This window comes from Doryrhamphus excisus, linkage group LG21 (assembly GCF_037039965.1).
Source record: "Doryrhamphus excisus strain RoL-2023G ecotype Guam linkage group LG21, RoL_Dexc_Guam_v1.1, whole genome shotgun sequence".
NCBI lineage: Eukaryota > Metazoa > Chordata > Actinopteri > Syngnathiformes > Syngnathidae > Doryrhamphus > Doryrhamphus excisus.
Window position 1 is genome coordinate 4,222,041 of NC_136377.1, and position 16,655 is coordinate 4,238,695.

The 16,655-nt window shown below is 42.5% G+C and overlaps 2 protein-coding genes and 1 long non-coding RNA gene across 5 annotated transcripts; 1 reads left to right on the forward strand and 2 right to left on the reverse strand.

Moving 5' to 3' along the window:
- The first annotated feature begins 28 nt into the window (after positions 1 to 28).
- Positions 29 to 3,045, forward strand: adad2 (adenosine deaminase domain containing 2). The gene is made up of 9 exons (XM_078787936.1): positions 29 to 161; positions 232 to 312; positions 400 to 528; positions 1,489 to 1,624; positions 1,696 to 1,866; positions 1,942 to 2,159; positions 2,231 to 2,465; positions 2,584 to 2,716; positions 2,775 to 3,045. The coding sequence occupies exons 1-9, from the start codon at positions 29 to 31 to the stop codon at positions 2,883 to 2,885; spliced, it is 1,347 nt and encodes a 448-aa protein (XP_078644062.1). The 3' UTR covers positions 2,886 to 3,045.
- A 28-nt stretch (positions 3,046 to 3,073) lies between these two features.
- adgrg4b (adhesion G protein-coupled receptor G4b) lies at positions 3,074 to 12,851 on the reverse strand. Of its 3 annotated transcripts, XR_013625225.1 has the most exons (12): positions 12,601 to 12,851; positions 12,312 to 12,511; positions 12,044 to 12,213; positions 10,873 to 10,895; positions 10,653 to 10,798; positions 10,453 to 10,582; positions 8,472 to 8,572; positions 8,190 to 8,394; positions 7,956 to 8,121; positions 7,411 to 7,548; positions 7,116 to 7,348; positions 6,930 to 7,031 (listed from the first exon to the last, which is right to left on the reverse strand). XR_013625225.1 is itself a non-coding variant. In XM_078787879.1 (10 exons), exons 1-10 carry the CDS (start codon positions 7,153 to 7,155, stop codon positions 3,429 to 3,431), a joined length of 1,308 nt encoding a protein of 435 aa, XP_078644005.1. In that variant the 5' UTR covers positions 7,156 to 7,293; the 3' UTR covers positions 3,074 to 3,428. The 3 variants fall into 3 exon arrangements, 2 of the variants coding, with proteins under 2 accessions (XP_078644005.1, XP_078644007.1); XM_078787879.1 differs by lacking the exons at positions 7,411 to 7,548; positions 7,956 to 8,121; positions 8,190 to 8,394; ... (5 more) ...; positions 12,312 to 12,511; positions 12,601 to 12,851 and adding exons at positions 3,074 to 3,562; positions 3,639 to 3,779; positions 3,855 to 3,956; ... (3 more) ...; positions 5,423 to 5,691; positions 5,762 to 5,883 and having other exon boundaries at positions 6,928 to 7,031; positions 7,116 to 7,293; XM_078787881.1 differs by lacking the exons at positions 7,411 to 7,548; positions 7,956 to 8,121; positions 8,190 to 8,394; ... (5 more) ...; positions 12,312 to 12,511; positions 12,601 to 12,851 and adding exons at positions 3,074 to 3,562; positions 3,639 to 3,779; positions 3,855 to 3,921; ... (2 more) ...; positions 5,423 to 5,691; positions 5,762 to 5,883 and having other exon boundaries at positions 6,928 to 7,031; positions 7,116 to 7,293.
- Positions 12,852 to 15,074: 2,223 nt separating this feature from the next.
- On the reverse strand, positions 15,075 to 16,434 carry LOC144894585 (uncharacterized). Its single transcript, XR_013625226.1, has 3 exons — positions 16,186 to 16,434; positions 15,737 to 15,864; positions 15,075 to 15,306 (listed from the first exon to the last, which is right to left on the reverse strand). It is a non-coding gene; the product is annotated as an uncharacterized LOC144894585 (long non-coding RNA).
- Positions 16,435 to 16,655: the final 221 nt, after the last annotated feature.

The following is a 16,655-nucleotide window of genomic DNA, read 5'->3' on the forward strand; positions in this document are numbered from 1 at the left end:
TAAAACCTAAAATAAAGACTCTCCTGTAATGCTTCTTGAGGAAGAAGACACGAACGAACTGGCTTTCCTTTGTATGTCTGGCATGTCTCTCATTGAAAGCGTGTCGTCAGATGAAGAGAAGACCAAGGACTCTGAGATTGTCGTGGGTGCAGAGAGCGAAGGTGCAAACGTAGCTTTAAAGTTACCTATTTGGTTATTACCTTTGTTAATGTTCTCACTCTCTGTTTACAGCCTGTCCTGATAACCTTGTTAAGAGTTCCACTGAAACGTCAGCCGTACTGGAAACTTCATCTTCCCCTTTGCCGGATTCGAGTTCTGTTTAAAACATCACTATCATTACACCTGTACCTAATTTTGTCGCCATTGAGTTGTTCATTATAATGGACCTTGTCTTTTTAGTTTGGGATACAGACTTCCACAAAAAGCACATGGCGGCAATAAGCAGTGACAAGTTTGACAGCCTCCTGAAGATGTGTCCGAATCTTTACGACTCTAAGAGCCATATGGCAGCATTTGTAATTGTAAGATGTAAGTCAGTTGTCTCACTATGGTTATCTCCAAAGTCGTAAACTACCGTATTTTCCGGACTATAAGTTCATAGGTTGGCTGTTCCTGCGACTTATACTCCAGAGCGACTTATAAATGAAAAAAGTGTTTATGTTACATAAACACTGGACACCTTTTCTGTTCAGCCTGTTCTCTATTCTTTTATTGTTAGAACTTGCCTTGCCCAAGAGGATGTAAGGTCTGTTTTGGTCAAGTAGTTTGTCAAATAAATTACCCGTAAAAATGCGACTTATACTCCAGTGCGACTTATGTATGTTTTTTTTTTTCTACCTAAGTATGCATTTTTGGCATTGTGCGGCTTTTACTCCGGAGCGACTTATAGTCCAGAAAATACAGTAATCGACTGAAAAACAAATCGTAACCGTCCAAATACCGTATTTTCTGGACTATAAGTCGCTCCGGAGTATAAGTCGCACAAGGTCAAAAATGCATAATTCGGTATAAAAAAACATACATAAGTCGCACTGGAGTATAAGTTGCATTTTTTGCAGGTAATTTATACTTATAGTCCAGAAAATACGGTATTTGGACGGTAACGATTTGTTTTTCAGTCGATTACTGTATTTTCTGGACTATAAGTGGCACTTTTTTTCCTAGGTTGGCTGTTCCTGCGACTTATACTCCAGAGCGACTTATAAATGGAAAAAATGTTTATGTTACCAAAACCAAGAGGATGTAATGTCTGTTTTGGTCAAGTAGTTTGTCAAATAAATTACCTGAAACAAATGCAACTTATACTCCAGTGCGACTTATGTATGTTTTTTTTATACCGAATTATGCATTTTTGACCTTGTGCGACTTATACTCCGGAGTGACTTATAGTCCAGAAAATACGGTAGTCAGTGATGCTGGTTGACATCCAATTTCTTGTTGTAAATAATGTAAGGTTAATTAATTAATGTATTCCATGTTTGGACACAGTGGGTCAGACATGTGATCGTTACCAAGTGGTGGCGCTAGGAGCCGGCCGCTTGAGCTGCACAAATTGGCTTTGCTTCAACGGCAACATCGTACACGACTGTCACGCCGTCATCATTGCCAGGCGGGCACTGAGGAGGTACACAACGTGGTAATCATACCTGATACTTGTGTTTTGGAGTGATGACAGTTGTTGTTTTTTGTCTTCAGGTTCCTCTACAAGCAGCTTCTGCTCTTCTTCAGCACCGATCCTGGGGTCAAAGAGCATTGCATATTTGAGAGCAGCACAGACGGACCACAGCTTCAGCTTAAAGCGAAGACCAGTCTGCACCTCTACACCAATCAGTGTCTTGAAGGCGCTGCTAAAAACCTCCACTTGAGGTTTGTTGAGTTTGTTCCTGTGTGTGCAGACAATTTCCACCTTATTTGTATATTGATCAATGGGGTCTGCGTTAGGGGCCCTTACAACAACAACACATCGACCCCTCTGAAGCTGCAGTACCATGCCAAGAATCAGCTCATACCGGCCTCCTACCTTGAACCGAGCTACTTGGGCGCCAAAGTGTGCAGCATGTCGGGCAGTGACAAGCTGTGCATGTGGACCTTTGTGGGGGTACAAGGCGCTTTGCTGAGTCACTTCATCCGGCCAATCTACATCACCAGCATGGTGCTTGGTAACGTCACATAGTAAACATATTCCAATGACATATACTGAGGATTTAAGGTGGACACTGTTACCATGCAGGGGGCCAGAAGATGTACATACACAACATGGCAGAGATAACCAACGAACGTCTGGGCGAAGGCTGGGACAACATCCTGCCGTCATGGTACAAGAAGCAGAAAATCATCTTTCTGCACTGCGATGAGGTGAAAGCCAGAGAGGGGTGGCCGCAGCATGACGTCCTCAGCATCAACTGGTGTCTCGGGGACAAAGACATCGAGGTGTTGGACAGCAGCAAAGGCCTCATTGATGACAGGTAGCGTTCTCATCTGTGTCGAGCACCTGCAGAGACCTGTTTTGAGACAACTAAAACGATAGAAAGTTTTGGTGAGGTCTCAAACCAAAACATTGAAACCTCCCTGGTCACCTTCCAGTTCCCCTTCCATGAGCGGACCCGGCTTCTCCAGTAGGCTGTGCAAGCGAGCTCTTTTCAGTTATTTCTGCCAAGTGGCCCCGCTGGGGGGACATGGCCACTTGCTGCGTCTGCCCACTTACCACAGTGTCAAGGTGAATTTTTTTTTTTTTAAACCTGTGTGCCCAACTCAGCAGACTATCATGTGTACAGGCGGAGGCGTTGGTCTACCAGACGGCCAAAGAACTGGTCAAGCAATACTTCCTCGGCATCCATGCTGGTCCCTGGAACGCCAAGAAGCTGGTGAACTGCTTCAGTGCCTGAAGACACTCCTTGAGGTTTAGTTTGTGTTTAATCTCTTCAAGCTCCGTTGGTAAAAATGTTTGGTTATTTAAAGCTACATTTTAGTGCATTGTTGCCTTCTATTAGTTCGAAAGTATAAGTTTTGCACTGTTGATATTCTATATAAAGCCAGTTCTGCGAAACAGTGCAATTTACAGGTTTGTGTATTGATTCCTTTTATTATACATACGTATACATAGCTGTCAAATATGAATTTAAATTGTTACACAGTTAGCAACAAAGCCAAACATAAGCACAATGGACATATAGTATGTTATAAATGCAGTAAGTGTTATAAATAATATTCCAAAATGATCAGGTTCATCCTAAAAAAAAAGGATCATGAGTCTGACTTGCATCATGTTATGCGTTTTTGTGTGTCTCATAGTCACAATGTCTCCTCACCAGTTGCTTGGCAACAGGCTCCTCCTTGGTCCTGATGTAATGTTTTCATAATTGCATGATGCTTTGTGATAGTTAGCAGAAACAAAGAACAATAGTGTCTCATGATACAATTAGAGAGAATTAATGAAACTTTTCAGTGTCAATGCTGGGTGGAGGGGGTTGTTTTGTCACCCTTGTGGTGGGCTCACACGCAGTGCCACCACCTGAATGGCTCATCTGGGCACGTGGAAAAGTCAGGGGATTCATAAAATGACCTGGAGGATTGATTTAAATATCTCAATAATGGCTGTGTAAATCTCCAATGAGATGTACAGCAGTGGTGGTCCTCACCCAGGTCAGGTCTCTTGCAGGACCAGCCCCTCTGGCTGGACTCTGAGGAGGCCGAGGTGCTGTCGGTGGAACTGGATTTGATGGAGCGGACTGACGGTAACCTTTGTGCGGGTTTGGCAACGGACACAGAGTGGCTCCACTCTGGAAGACAGCAAGTCCAACGTTCACAAAGCCAACAATCTATTGTGGATTGACATTAGAGTGGGGAAAAAGTACCTGAGTGCTCTTCAAGTCGAAATTTCCCAAAACACAGATGGATCCTCCACTGTTTTCTGACATTTTCCTTCATCAGACAGTGGAAGACAAAGATGAACATCCCTAGAAAATGAATAACAGAAACAGAATGACAGCACTATCCTCCACCTAGCAGGTAAGAATGTTTTGTATTCTAAATTAATTTTATGTATAATTACAATCATTTTTAAAATATTCTTAAGTAAAAATCAACAGAAACCTAAAAGCCACCTAAACATAAACACCAAAGTACCTCACCACACTGTCACTGCTTTTTTACCTTGCGTGGTGTTAAGTACAGAGAACATATACAGCAGAACCAGTCGAGCCGGCCCCCATGTAAAAAAACCCACAGTCCATGTGAGTCCCAGTAGTAAGGTGAGAGTTGCGATCCCTTTTAGGTCGTGCATCAGTCCTCCACGTGTCCCAGATGGACCTTTGGTCCGCATGTGGCGAATCTGGATCAGGACCACCACAAAAACCTTGTATGATAGTTAGAGAAGTATATTATTATTATTATTGTAGTAGCAATTTTATAGTTATTATTCTTATTGGGTCAGTCCAATAAAATAATAGATGTAGTTATATTTTGCGTTATTATTTTTACCTATTTTATTACATTACCAGACCTTTACTACGGGGAGTTTGCATTAGAAAAAACATTTATGAATAATAGTAGTAGTAGTATAATAGTATAATAGTAGTATTGATTAATTTTCTACCGCTTATCCTCACTGGGGTCGCAGGGGCGCTGAAGCCTATCTCAGCTGTCTTCGGGCGACTGGACTGGTCGCCAGCCAATCACAGGGCACATATAGACAAACAACCATTCACACTCACACTCATACCTGGACAATTTGGAGTCGCTAATTAACCTAGCATGTTTTTGGAATGTGGGAGGAAACCCATGCATGCACGGGGAGAATATGCAAACTCCACACAGAGATGGCCGAGGATGGAATTGAACTCGGGTCTCCGAGCTGTGAGGCCTGCGTGCTAACCACTTTACACCGTGCAGCCTAAAATAGTAGTAGTGTGTTGCATTTTCAAGAATATGTTATATATCCATCAATGTTTTATGCCGCTTATCCTCACGAGGGTCATGGGTATGCTGGAGCCTATCCCAGCTGTCTTTGGGTGAGAGGCGGGGTACACCCTGGACTGCTCGCCAGCCAACCGCTGGTATTGAGTATGACTTACGGCAATATTAAAGAGGAACATCAACAAGGCGTAGGCGACCACAGACACGTAGAAGGTAACGTCGTCCTGAAGCCAACAGCTAGAGACATAATGGGGGTAAAATCACTTTAAAGGCAAATATGGTTTCTCTCCAAAAGTTGTATCTGTCGGTGCTTAAATGTCAACTTACAAGTTGTCGGAGTTGTCAAGTGACTCCGTTCTGGTAAGAGCATCGTTGTAGAGGTGGCTGCCGTAGGCATCTCTGTTCACCACGAGCACCAGAACACAAATGACCAAGGGGATACCTGGAAGCACCATGACAACCATGTCGAACTCTCCTCAGCATTCAAATGTTACAGCCTTTAACTCACCCCATCCCAGAGCACAAAACTTGAGCATGTAGGACGGCACGTAGACGTTGAAGACCTTGACGAGGGCGAAGTACATATTGACACCCTCCAGTCCCATCCAGGTAAATGATGCCAGTAGGAAGTAGTGGAGCGCTGCTGCGGCGGCCACGCAGAGGCCGTCTATTCCCCAGGAGGAGAGCCAGGAGTCGAGCAAGAATGCCAGGTTCAGACCCAGCAAGGCCAGCGAGAGGTTGATAAGGATCTTGGAGGGGTAGTCTCGACGGAGCTTGCTAAAGGAGAAGAAGAAAAGATTTGACATCTTAAACGGTCCAACCTTTTAATAAGATCTTGGTGTCTTACTGAAAAGCTGTGTACGTGAGGACCGTTATTCCCAAAAACAGTGAGGAGACTCCACATCCGCCGTACGTGATTATCGTCAACATATGCTCATTAGCTTTGTCCACTGGGGCCCTGGTGACATCCTGGACACACATACACAACAAATACACACAAGCTTGTTAATATCTCCAATATCTGGAGACTGGACATAACATTAGGTACACCTGCACAAACGCTCCAATACAAGAGCTGTATCAATAGAATATGCAAACATATGTATTCATAGACATATGTAAATCCTACTAAAACCTTGTGAGAACATTAATGTATACAAAATCTAAAAAAAAAATTAAAGTCTTACAGTGTCTTTCGATATTTTTGGACACCCTGGTACAACCTGGGTACACCCTGGACTGGTCGCCAGCCAATCACAGGGCACATATAGACAAACAATCATTCACACTCACATTCATTCACATTCAAGTCTCATTTTATACAAAATCCGACTAAATCTTTGTGAGAACACGATTAATTGTATACAAAGTGTTACAATTTCTACTGATGTTTTGGACAAAATTGTACTGAAGAATTTTGAAGATATCCACCCATTAATTATGTAAAATTTGGGAGAAAAACTATATTAAAAAAACCTGCTAAATTCTTATAAAACCATTTATCGACTGGAATTTGTTTGTAAAAAAATCCTACAAAAGTCTTATGCAAACATGTATTGATTTTGTACAAAATCCTACAAAAATCTGAGACAATCAGTCAATATATATATGTATGTATATGTGTGTGTGGGGACACATATCCGACTAAATCACATGACAGTTGTAAACACACAAACTATGATGCCTTGTAAGAGCCTTAATCTAATCTTTTGTCTGACATATATGTACTTCTTTTTGGGCAAAATCCTACAAAAGTTTCGTGCAAAATCCTACTAAAGTCTGATAGTCAATATATTTTCTAAAGACTTTCTAAGACCATTTCCTACTTTTACAAACACCTATTAAAGTCATGTGTAAACATCTATAAATACATTTTATACATACTTATACTAAAATCTTAGGAGAACATCTACTTTGTTCAATATTGTACTAGTCTTTGCATTAGATAATGCAGGTGTACCTAATGAAGTGTGCAGCATGTGTGTACTATATGTAATAAATAGAAAGCAGTACCAGAAGAACTCCAAAGTGTGTGAGATGATCACACAAACATGTTGTGAAGTCCAGGCTGCTGTTGTGTTTCCTGCAACCACGAGGGTCCCATCCTCCATGTCCGTCTGTGGGACAACACACACACACACACACACGTTACAAGGTGACAGCAAAGTGATTCTTTTTTTTTTTTTTTAATCAGCTCTTACTGTTTTCATTGAAGTTCCAATACACACACTGTGTGTCCATGTGTTGCTGAGATAGAGATATAAACGTATTAAAGGTGCCCAATAGTGACCTTTAGCGGCGTTCTTACATAAATGGGTTGGAGGTGGTGCAGTATGATTTTAATGTCAACTTCAAGGTCTTGAATTTGAGAGGTGGCGTTGCTCAGGCTGGCTGACACCACAAAGCTGTTCAGAATCTGCTTCTGGTGGTTGTCCTAGAAACAAAAACACTACATTTAGCCATCACTCATAGACGTTTATTGGGAGTTTCGGGTACCCTGAAGAGTTGCGACACGCCGTAGAACTGAAACTGGATCCTCTGCGCGCTCTGGTTGGGCGGGAAGCTGTGTTGCAGAATGGAGGGCAGCGCTATGAAAGCCACCGTGTCTTTAAGAGGAAGCCTGTTTAGAAAAATCTAAAACATAAACAGTAGTTAGACAATCACTAGGTAGTGGTTAGCATTCTGGACTCATCGGTTTTCATCGGCATCCGGGAATATAAAGGGTTCAATCCAAAAATCAGTATGTGGATCTAAAGGATCTGCTGTGGCGACTCCGAAATCCGACACTTTCTACGACAAAAGTCATCCCTCATTTATCACGGTTAATTGGTTCCAGAACCGACTGTGATAAGTAAATATCCACAAAGTAGGAATCCTCATTTATAAACCTGTTTTTTTACATAATTAGAGCCCTCTACACATGAACTAACACCCCTATAATCACCTTTACACTCATACAGAAAAAATAAGCCATGATGAGACATAAAGAAGACCCATACAGTAAATGTGTTCCATCATGTTCTCCCAGGCGTTGGTCCTACCTCAGGTTTGGAGCCCGTCCTGTCCGAAGACACTCCAAAAGTCAAACCAGCAAACTCTCTTGGAACCACGTCCACCATTGAGACCACCACGGCCGGAGCGACAAGATTTGACGAGTTTTCCATTCCCACCATGCGGTCACCTACTGCCTCTGTGATGTTCAGAATCCTGGATGGTACCACAGAGAAGGTAAAATCTCAGTTTCTTCCTCTATGTTAATAAAGTTGTTACATTACGTATTAGTGAAGGGTAAGAGGAAGCTGTGAGACTCCAGTATGTCCGAGACGGTGTTAATGACTGCCGTGCCCAGGACTGGCGTCACCATGCTGACATTCACCACGTCCTTCAGCTTGTTGAGCACAGTGTCCAGCTCCTGGTAGCTGAGGTTGGAGTGGTTCTTCAGTAAACTTTGCATTATCTCCATCACGTCCATGGCATTATCTGCACATCAATCATTTATAGTAATTTTTTAAACCATTCACAAATACATTATTTGACAATATTGAATTGAAAACCACCTGGAGTGACTTCCACTTGGTCAAGATCAAGGATGGTTTCCACCACTATAGGGCACTCTTGGAGGTTTGGGGCCATCCACTGGGTGCTGAAACTCAGTTTACTAGTAGAGGAGTACATTTACAAATGACATTGTTGTTGTCACTTATTTTTTTATTCTAAAAAAGATCTTCATACCATTCTAGTTAAAGGTCGAAAAAGATTGTGTGAATATATCTTGACAAAGCTTCTGATTAATGCTTTTACAGCATCGACTGAGTCAACACATAACACATGTAAATATATACCAGCGGATGTAATCAGAACTCAAATAGACAAATTTATTGAAGCGTTCATGTTGACACACGCTATAAAATGAGCTCCCTGCAGGTCACAGCGGTCTTAAGTACACACTCTGCAGTGTGTTCTCATGGGAAGAAAACAGGACGGAATACTGCAGTAAATAATAAATAGATAAATATGAGAAAGCTTAGCCAGAAATATACTATAAAATAACCATTCAGACTGCTTGTTTTCATTAAAGTTATCTATTGTTATTCATTTTGTAAAAGAAAAATTGTGGTGTGAAAAAGTCCTGATTGCATGTTGGTCAAACTAATTTAAATATTACTAAATATATATTATATTATAAAAAAAATCCATCTACCTGTTCTCAAATTATTTAAGTTATTTGTACAAATTACTGTTTACGCTGTACATTGTTGTTCATATTTGATGTCATCTATTTATTCTCCACTTTATTATTTATTCTCCACTTTATTATTTATTATTTATTATTTATTATTTATTATTTATTATTTATTATTTATTATTTATTATTTATTATTTATTATTTATTATTTATTATTTATTATTTATTATTTATTATTTATTATTATTATTATTATTCTCCACATTATTATTTATTATTATTAATTATTAATTATTATTACACGGGAGGCAGGCAACGACATTTCATTGGCAATTTCATTGCTGTGTTATTGTGCAATGACAATAAAGAATGTCTATGTCAATTAAGAAATCACTTCAATGGGACCTGCCTACAACGATGCAACAGTGGTGAACCATCCCAGGACCTTCCCGAAATTACCCAAAGAGTGCAGCGACGACTCATCCAAGAGGTCACAAAAGACCCCACAACAACAACCAAAGACCCACAGGCCTCACTTGCCTCAGTTAAGGTCAGTGTTCAAGAAAAACGCCGAAAACCAGATTTGTCTCGATTTTGCCAGAAAGCAAATCTTGATGATGTCCAAGAACTTTAGGAAAAATAAAGCCGCATTTCAGAAAAATAACATAATCAACAGTAAAATATGGTGGAGGTAGTGCGATGGTCTGGGGCTGTTTTGCTGCTTCAGGACCTGGAAGACTTTCTGTGTCTTGTCTTTGTATTATTTTTATACTAAATCCTACAGTCTTACTGTAGGATCTATAAAATGATAGTTGTACAAAATATTTCCCAAGAACCTCAATGTACTAATTTTCCTCAAAATACCAATAAGGATTTTAGATACATCAGTAAGTAATTAATCAATAATTAATTAATTAGTTAATCAATAATTTTTTGATTAAAATCCTACCAGGTCGAGTGGTTAGCGAGCAGACCTCACAGCTAGGAGACCAGGGTTCAATTCCACCCTCGGCCATCTCTGTGTGGAGTTTGCATGTTCTCCCCGTGCATGCGTGGGTTTTTTCCGGGTACTCCGGTTTCCTCCCACATTCCAAAAAATGTGGATACGCATTAATTGGTTAATTGGCGACTCCAAATTGTCCATAGGTATGAATGTGAGTGTGAATGGTTGTTTGCCTATATGTGCCCTGTAATTGGCTGGCGACCAGTCCAGGGTGTACCCCAGCTGGGATAGGCTCCAGCACCCCCGCGACCCTCGTGAGGAAAAAGCGGTAGAAAATGAATGAATGAATGAAAATCCTACCAAAGTCTTGTGAGAAAATATATTAATTTTGTAGTCGCCACGGTCTCACCAGTGTCTTGTTCCACTGCGTTGAGGGTTTTTCGGGCAAGGCTGAGAAGCATTTCTCCCTCCTGGAGTGACGGGCCACTCAAAGAGACCTCTTCTTGTTTGCTGACTCTCTGGCTGACAGGTCACGTTCACTGTAGAAGCAAGACACAAGACCAGGTCATGTGACCATCTTGAACAGTCATCCTTTCATCCCGGGCTTACAGATGCGGCATATTTCTATGTCTTCGGTCTCTATGGAGACGGAGCCTTGGTTGTAAGGCACCAGGAGCAGATCTCGTATCTGCTGTTGGACTTGCTGAGGGTCTGTAAGCCGCATCTTCACCTCAACCTGGAAGATGAAGCTCTCTCTGTGATGACGACATGTTTTATGTAAGGTCACTTCATGTTAGTTCAGTGGCATGTGTTGTATGGGACAATATACCTGGACACAGTGTTTGAAGACACCTAGAAAGAAAAAAATATACTGTATTATTTCCTCGTATTAGAGAGTACTGGGTGTGTAATGCAGTGTGTAAATGTATAAAATGAAACTTAATAATAGGAAATAGTGTATACAGTGGCAGGGGGCTCACCTGCAGAGAGCACCAGGTATTTACTGTATTATACTTTTTACAAATATTATTTATTCATTCATTTTCTACTGTTATGCTCACGAGGGTCGCGGGGATGCTGGAGCCTATCCCAGCTGTCTTCAAGAGAGAGGCAGGGTACACCCTGGACAGCCAATCACAGGGCACATATAGACAAACAACCATTCACACTCACATTCGTACCTATGGACAATTTGGAGTCGCCAATTAACCTAGCATCAATTCCACCCTCGGGTATCTCTGTGTGGAGTTTGCATGTTCTCCCCGTGCATGCGTGGGTTTTCTCCGGGTACTCCGGTTTCCTCCCACATTCCAAAAACATGCTAGGTTAATTAGCCACTCCAAATTGTCCATAGGTATGAATGTGAGTGTGAATGGTTGTTTGTCTATATGTGCCCTGTGATTGGCTGGCGACCAGTACAGGGTGTATCCCGCTTCTCGCCCAAAGACAGCTGGGATAGGCTCCAGCACCCCCCGCGACCCTCGTGAGGAAAAAGCGGTAAAAATGAATGAATGAATGACTCCAGTTTCCTCCCACATTCCAAAAAAACATGCTAGGTTAATTAGCGACTCCAAATTGTCCATAGGTATGAATGTGAGTGTGAATGGTTGTTTGTCTATATGTGCCCTGTGATTGGCTGGCGACCAGTCCAGGGTGTACCCCGCCTCTCGCCCAATGACAGCTGGGATAGGCTCCGGCACCCCCCGCAACCGTCATAAGGATAAGTGGTAGAAAATGAATGAATTAACCTAGCATGTTTTGGGAATGTGGGAAGAAACCGGAGTACCCGGAGAAAACCCAAACATTCACTGGGAGAACATGCAAACTCCACACGGAGATGGCCGAGGGTGCGATTGAACTCGGGTCTCCTAGCTGTGAGGCCTGCGTGCTAACCACTCGTCCACCGAATGTTTGTTGTTTGTTTTTTTATTGGACGATGCACGATGTTGGATGAGGCAAAGTGTCTGTTAAAATGGAGGCCATGTTTGAAGTTTTCTTACCCCATCAGAAACCGACAGGTCCCACACGCGGCTGAGTTTACGTCTGTGGGCGACATGACCAAATTGAGCTTAGGTAGAAAAAGTGAAAAACATGAACGTTACCGTTGATGTTTGGGAAGCAGCTGAAGGTCTAGCACCGTCATCATGTGATCAGTTAGCGTGTCGTTGAGCTGTGAAGATAAACAAAGACTCACTCGACCATGAGACTGAATGAGAAAGCGTATCCAAACGTTTGGTACTGTAGATTATATGATGGAGGGATGCTCACCCACGTGGCGAGAATATCCTCCGCTTCACACTCTCCTCTTATCGACACGTTGACCTTGACCTCAAAGTACAGATCACTTGAGAAATTTGAGGATGTCTCAGTGAAGGCGGAAGTAAGCACCGATGTCGTCATAGTGAAGTTTGTGACGGGTGGAGATCTTGTAGTCACGGGAGTGGGAACCGTGTCAGGGGAGAAACTAGCTGGCGGACCATAAGACTATTAGCATGTGTTGTCATGGTAACCCAAAGCATCCCCTTTGATGTTATGAGGAAATGTAGGCTTTCCCTACCAACAGGCGTGGTTTGTATGCTCGCTACGTCAGCCAGCACTTGGATCAGATCAGCGAAACCATGATAGGGGGTACCCAGGTTGGCGTGCATGGTGTCCTGCACCGCTGCCACGTCCACACAGGGTATGACGCTCACGTAGACCAAGCAATCAAACCTACAAAACACAACACAGACGTTAGTGCGGTTCATTTTTAGGCTAAAGTGGCTCATAAGACAAGGAAAATATCTCACCTGTTAATATTAGAGGAGGTCCAGCGTACCTGAGGGATAAAGGACACTCATTCATTCATTTTCTACCGCTTTTTCCTCACGAGGGTCACGGGGGTGCTGGAGCCTATCCCAGCTGTCTTCAGGCGAGAGGCGGGGTACACCCTGGACTGGTCGCCAGCCAATTAACCTAGCATGTTTTTGGAATGTGGGAGGAAACCGGAGTACCCACGGGGAGAACATGCAAACTCCACACAGAGATGGCTGAGGGTGGAATTGAACCCTGGTCTCCTCGCTGTGAGGTCTGCGCGCTAACCACTCGACCGCCGTGCCGCCTTCCAATATTTTCATAATTAGAGCATAGAAAACCTGTTTACAACCTTCTACATACAGCTGTTAGAGCCCTCCATACATACAATAACACCCCTATAGTCACATTTACATTCATATTACCCATTATAGTAGATACAATCAGATAAAATAAGCTATGTTTCAATAAATGTCTTCTGGGCGTGTGATCAGGAAGTGACATCAGGGATTCAGAGGTGCATGTTAAGTGACGTGCCGCCCATAAAGGACACTCATTCATCCATAATTTATACAGAATAAATACATGAAAAATAATATTAATGTATGCTCACCAGTTTGCCTTGACTCAATGTTGTCAGCATGTTTGAGTCTTTGCCGCTGAATCTGTTTAAAACAGAGTTTCGTTAAAGAACCATGAATAAGTATTGATGGTCCAATGAAGTGAGATACCTGACTGCTTGATAGACAGACACTCTGTGTAAATAAATGTTGGACGGGAGCACATCTCGGAGCTGAAAGAGTCAGAAACATGTCGAAAAGCGTCATTCAGCGGTCATATTTTGGTGATGTATTATTGTGTAAAACAGTACCCAGCGATGTGCAATGTCCCTGGCCGTGTAGAGCTCCGTGTTGTTGCCGTCATATCGAATGATGTTGAACTTCAGGTTGACCGTGTAAATGGACCACTCTTATTGCGGTGATGGGCGGATGAAAAACACAAAAGTAGGAACTGGTGGGTTAGAGTTTAGGGAAAACCACGTGGCTCGTTGGTCTAGGGCAGGGGTTTCAAACATGCGGCCCGCGGGCCAAATGTCGCCCGCAGGACACTAGTTTGATATGGATGCTGTATGGTATCATGTACCCGGAAAAAATTATTACGTTTGATTAATGTTCATGTTAAAGGTTAAATAACTGTTAATAGTTATCCTCCCTATCCGTGTGGAAGTGGTAAGTTTTTGGCTATTTAAGTTTAAAGGAAATAACTTGAAGGCCCCTAGGTAAATTGAGTTTGAGACCCCTGGTCTAGAGGTATGATTCTCGCTTCGGGTGTGAGAGGTCCCGGGTTCAAATCCCTGAACCCAAGCCCTGAGGGCTGATTTTGACAACATTGAACACATATATACAAGTCGTCCAATATGACACAGTACATAAAAGCCATGTGATTGATGCCTCGTGTGTACAGTAAACGCCATTGATTGGCAGCCATATTTGTTTAAGTGATCTGAAGACAGGTGGTCAATATTTAAAATGGGAGCTGACGGCATAAGGAAGAGCCACCATGGCGTCTGCTGCTAAAGTGGCTGTAAAAAAAAAAAAACAGAGGAATAAACACTGGAAGGCTGAGGAGCTGACGTAAATGCAGTGTTGCTGGTTGAGAAATAAGTGTTAAGAGAGACGTTTACTTCAATGCCATCATTTCAGTAGATGGTATCGATGTATCGCTGGATGGATGGAAGAAGGGTGGATGTTGAGAGAAAGATGGCTGGATGAATGGAAGGATGGATGGATGGAGGGATGGTAAATGGATGGATAAATATCTCTTACTGTATGATATGTTTCATGTCTAAGCTGTGTCCCAGTGTCCCAGGTATCATCATGTACTGACCACACTTGAGCGTAGGGTCAGGGATGGGGGCACACACCCGTGTGTCCCACAGGTGGCTGTCCCACTGCAGCAGGTCTCCCTCTGTGCACTTGAGTGACGTCACTTCCTGCCTGCTGCGCTCTTGCCCCCACAGTCGAAACAGGGACACGGTGCCCGTCAGGATGGTGGACGGAAGGATTTGGACTTTTCCGTTCACCAGCTCGTGGGCGGCACCCAGGGTGAGCGTACCATTTGGAGCCGGTTTGCAACAAGAGGGTGAAGAGTCTTGTACTACAGGAGAGAAGACGTTGAATAAAGACATTATGTGCATTTTTTACAACGGCCAGCAGGGGTGGCGCCACCTACCCGCCATGAGGTCCATCAGGGTCCCATTGACATAAAGCAGAGGCCTGTCTTTAGTATGAGACCATGTCATACATAGCGAATGCCACTCCTTTACCCCAAGGCTAATTGGGAGGGTGGTCCACTCTGTGCCAAACAACCAGACCACCAAACAATCCCTGCGACCCCCCACGCCGAGACCCACACACTGGGTGTCAGGATAGCGGTACATGAAGGCTGTCCACTGAGTTCCAGCTGGTGCCTGGAAAGATCCATAGATGGATAGATTAGATGGGCGAGAGGCGGGGTACACCCTGGTGGTGGCCAGCCAATCACAGGGCACATGTAGACAAACAACCATTCACACTCACATTCATACCTATGGACAATTTGGAGTCGCTAATTAACCTAGCATGTTTTTGGAATGTGGGAGAACAATTAATTGGCTCCAAATTAACCATCCATAGGTATGAATGTGAGTGTGAATGGTTGTTTGTCTATATGTGCCCTATATGTACCCCGCCCGAAGACAGCTGGGATAGGCTCCAGCACCCCCCGCGACCCTCGTGAGGAAAAGCGGTACAAAATGAATGAATTAATTAGAATGATGGATTATTTTCATAACTCTAAATGTTATTACGAATAAATAAAAATAAAATACACAAAATAAGTTTTTTTCTCTTGACAGGCACCTTAAACTTGAGGTCCAGGCACGCAGTGAGGTGGTTCAAGTTGGGGATGGAGACCCCATCCTCTAGTCTCCAGTGGCTGCAGCCTAAGTTGAACTCCGCCACTTTGCCCCAAAGGCTGAGAAGAGGCGCTGAAGGACGACAAAATCAGAACAACATCAGGTGGGACGTGTGAGAAATATATCATGTTTTTATTATTATTGAAGATAAACATTCTATGACGTGATGGCTAAAGTACACACATCCATTATTTTGACATGTAGCCTGGCTTTATATAAAGCGTGTGAATGGTGATTGAAGTCCTGCACACTGTTTGCTTTACATTGCAATCAAACTCATTTACAAATATGCATACACCCTAACACTCATCTTACAATTAGACATAAATAATAATAAAATAAAGGGTAAAGTAAAATAAGTAAAGTAAAAGTAAATTAAATAAAATATCCTACCTTGCATGCTGGTGGAGAAAGTGCTGCACAGCAGAGCGACAAACAATATTTGTAGATGAAAAACCATCACAAACCTAAACAAAAGGCGAGGATTTTCACCATTATAAAACGTTTATGATTCTAAGAAATTATTCATTCTCAACATGGTGGTTATTGTTAGGATTAAAAGTCATTAAAACTCAATTAGAACATTGCACTTACCTGGTTAAAGGGTCCTAACGTCAGAGTTTAACACCTCTTCCACTCTGACTATAGCGTGTGTGTGTGGGACACACATTTTTAGAGCAAGGCATCATTAAGCAGAAAGAGAGGGGGGGTGGCTTATCATACTTTTTTTTTTTTTTACAGCTGAAGACACACATTGTAAATGAAGTCACTCACCGCATACTACTACAAAATACACAACATTCATAAAAAAGAAAGAAATAAGTGATAAGTGAATTCCTTATTTATGCATGGAAAAGTGAAAA

Coding starts and splice junctions, on each gene's coding strand:
- adad2 (XM_078787936.1), top strand. CDS start 29: ATGCTTCTTGAGGAAGAAGACACGAACGAACTGGCTTTCCTTTGTATG. Junction 2,466..2,583: donor AAAGGCCTCATTGATGACAG/GTAGCGTTCTCA, acceptor GTCACCTTCCAG/TTCCCCTTCCATGAGCGGAC. Junction 2,717..2,774: donor CCACTTACCACAGTGTCAAG/GTGAATTTTTTT, acceptor TCATGTGTACAG/GCGGAGGCGTTGGTCTACCA.
- adgrg4b (XM_078787879.1), bottom strand. CDS start 7,155: ATGGACACACAGTGTGTGTATTGGAACTTCAATGAAAACA. Junction 4,355..5,072: donor TGTTCCTCTTTAATATTGCC/GTAAGTCATACT, acceptor CTATCATACAAG/GTTTTTGTGGTGGTCCTGAT. Junction 3,563..3,638: donor CTGCAAGAGACCTGACCTGG/GTGAGGACCACC, acceptor TCAATCCTCCAG/GTCATTTTATGAATCCCCTG.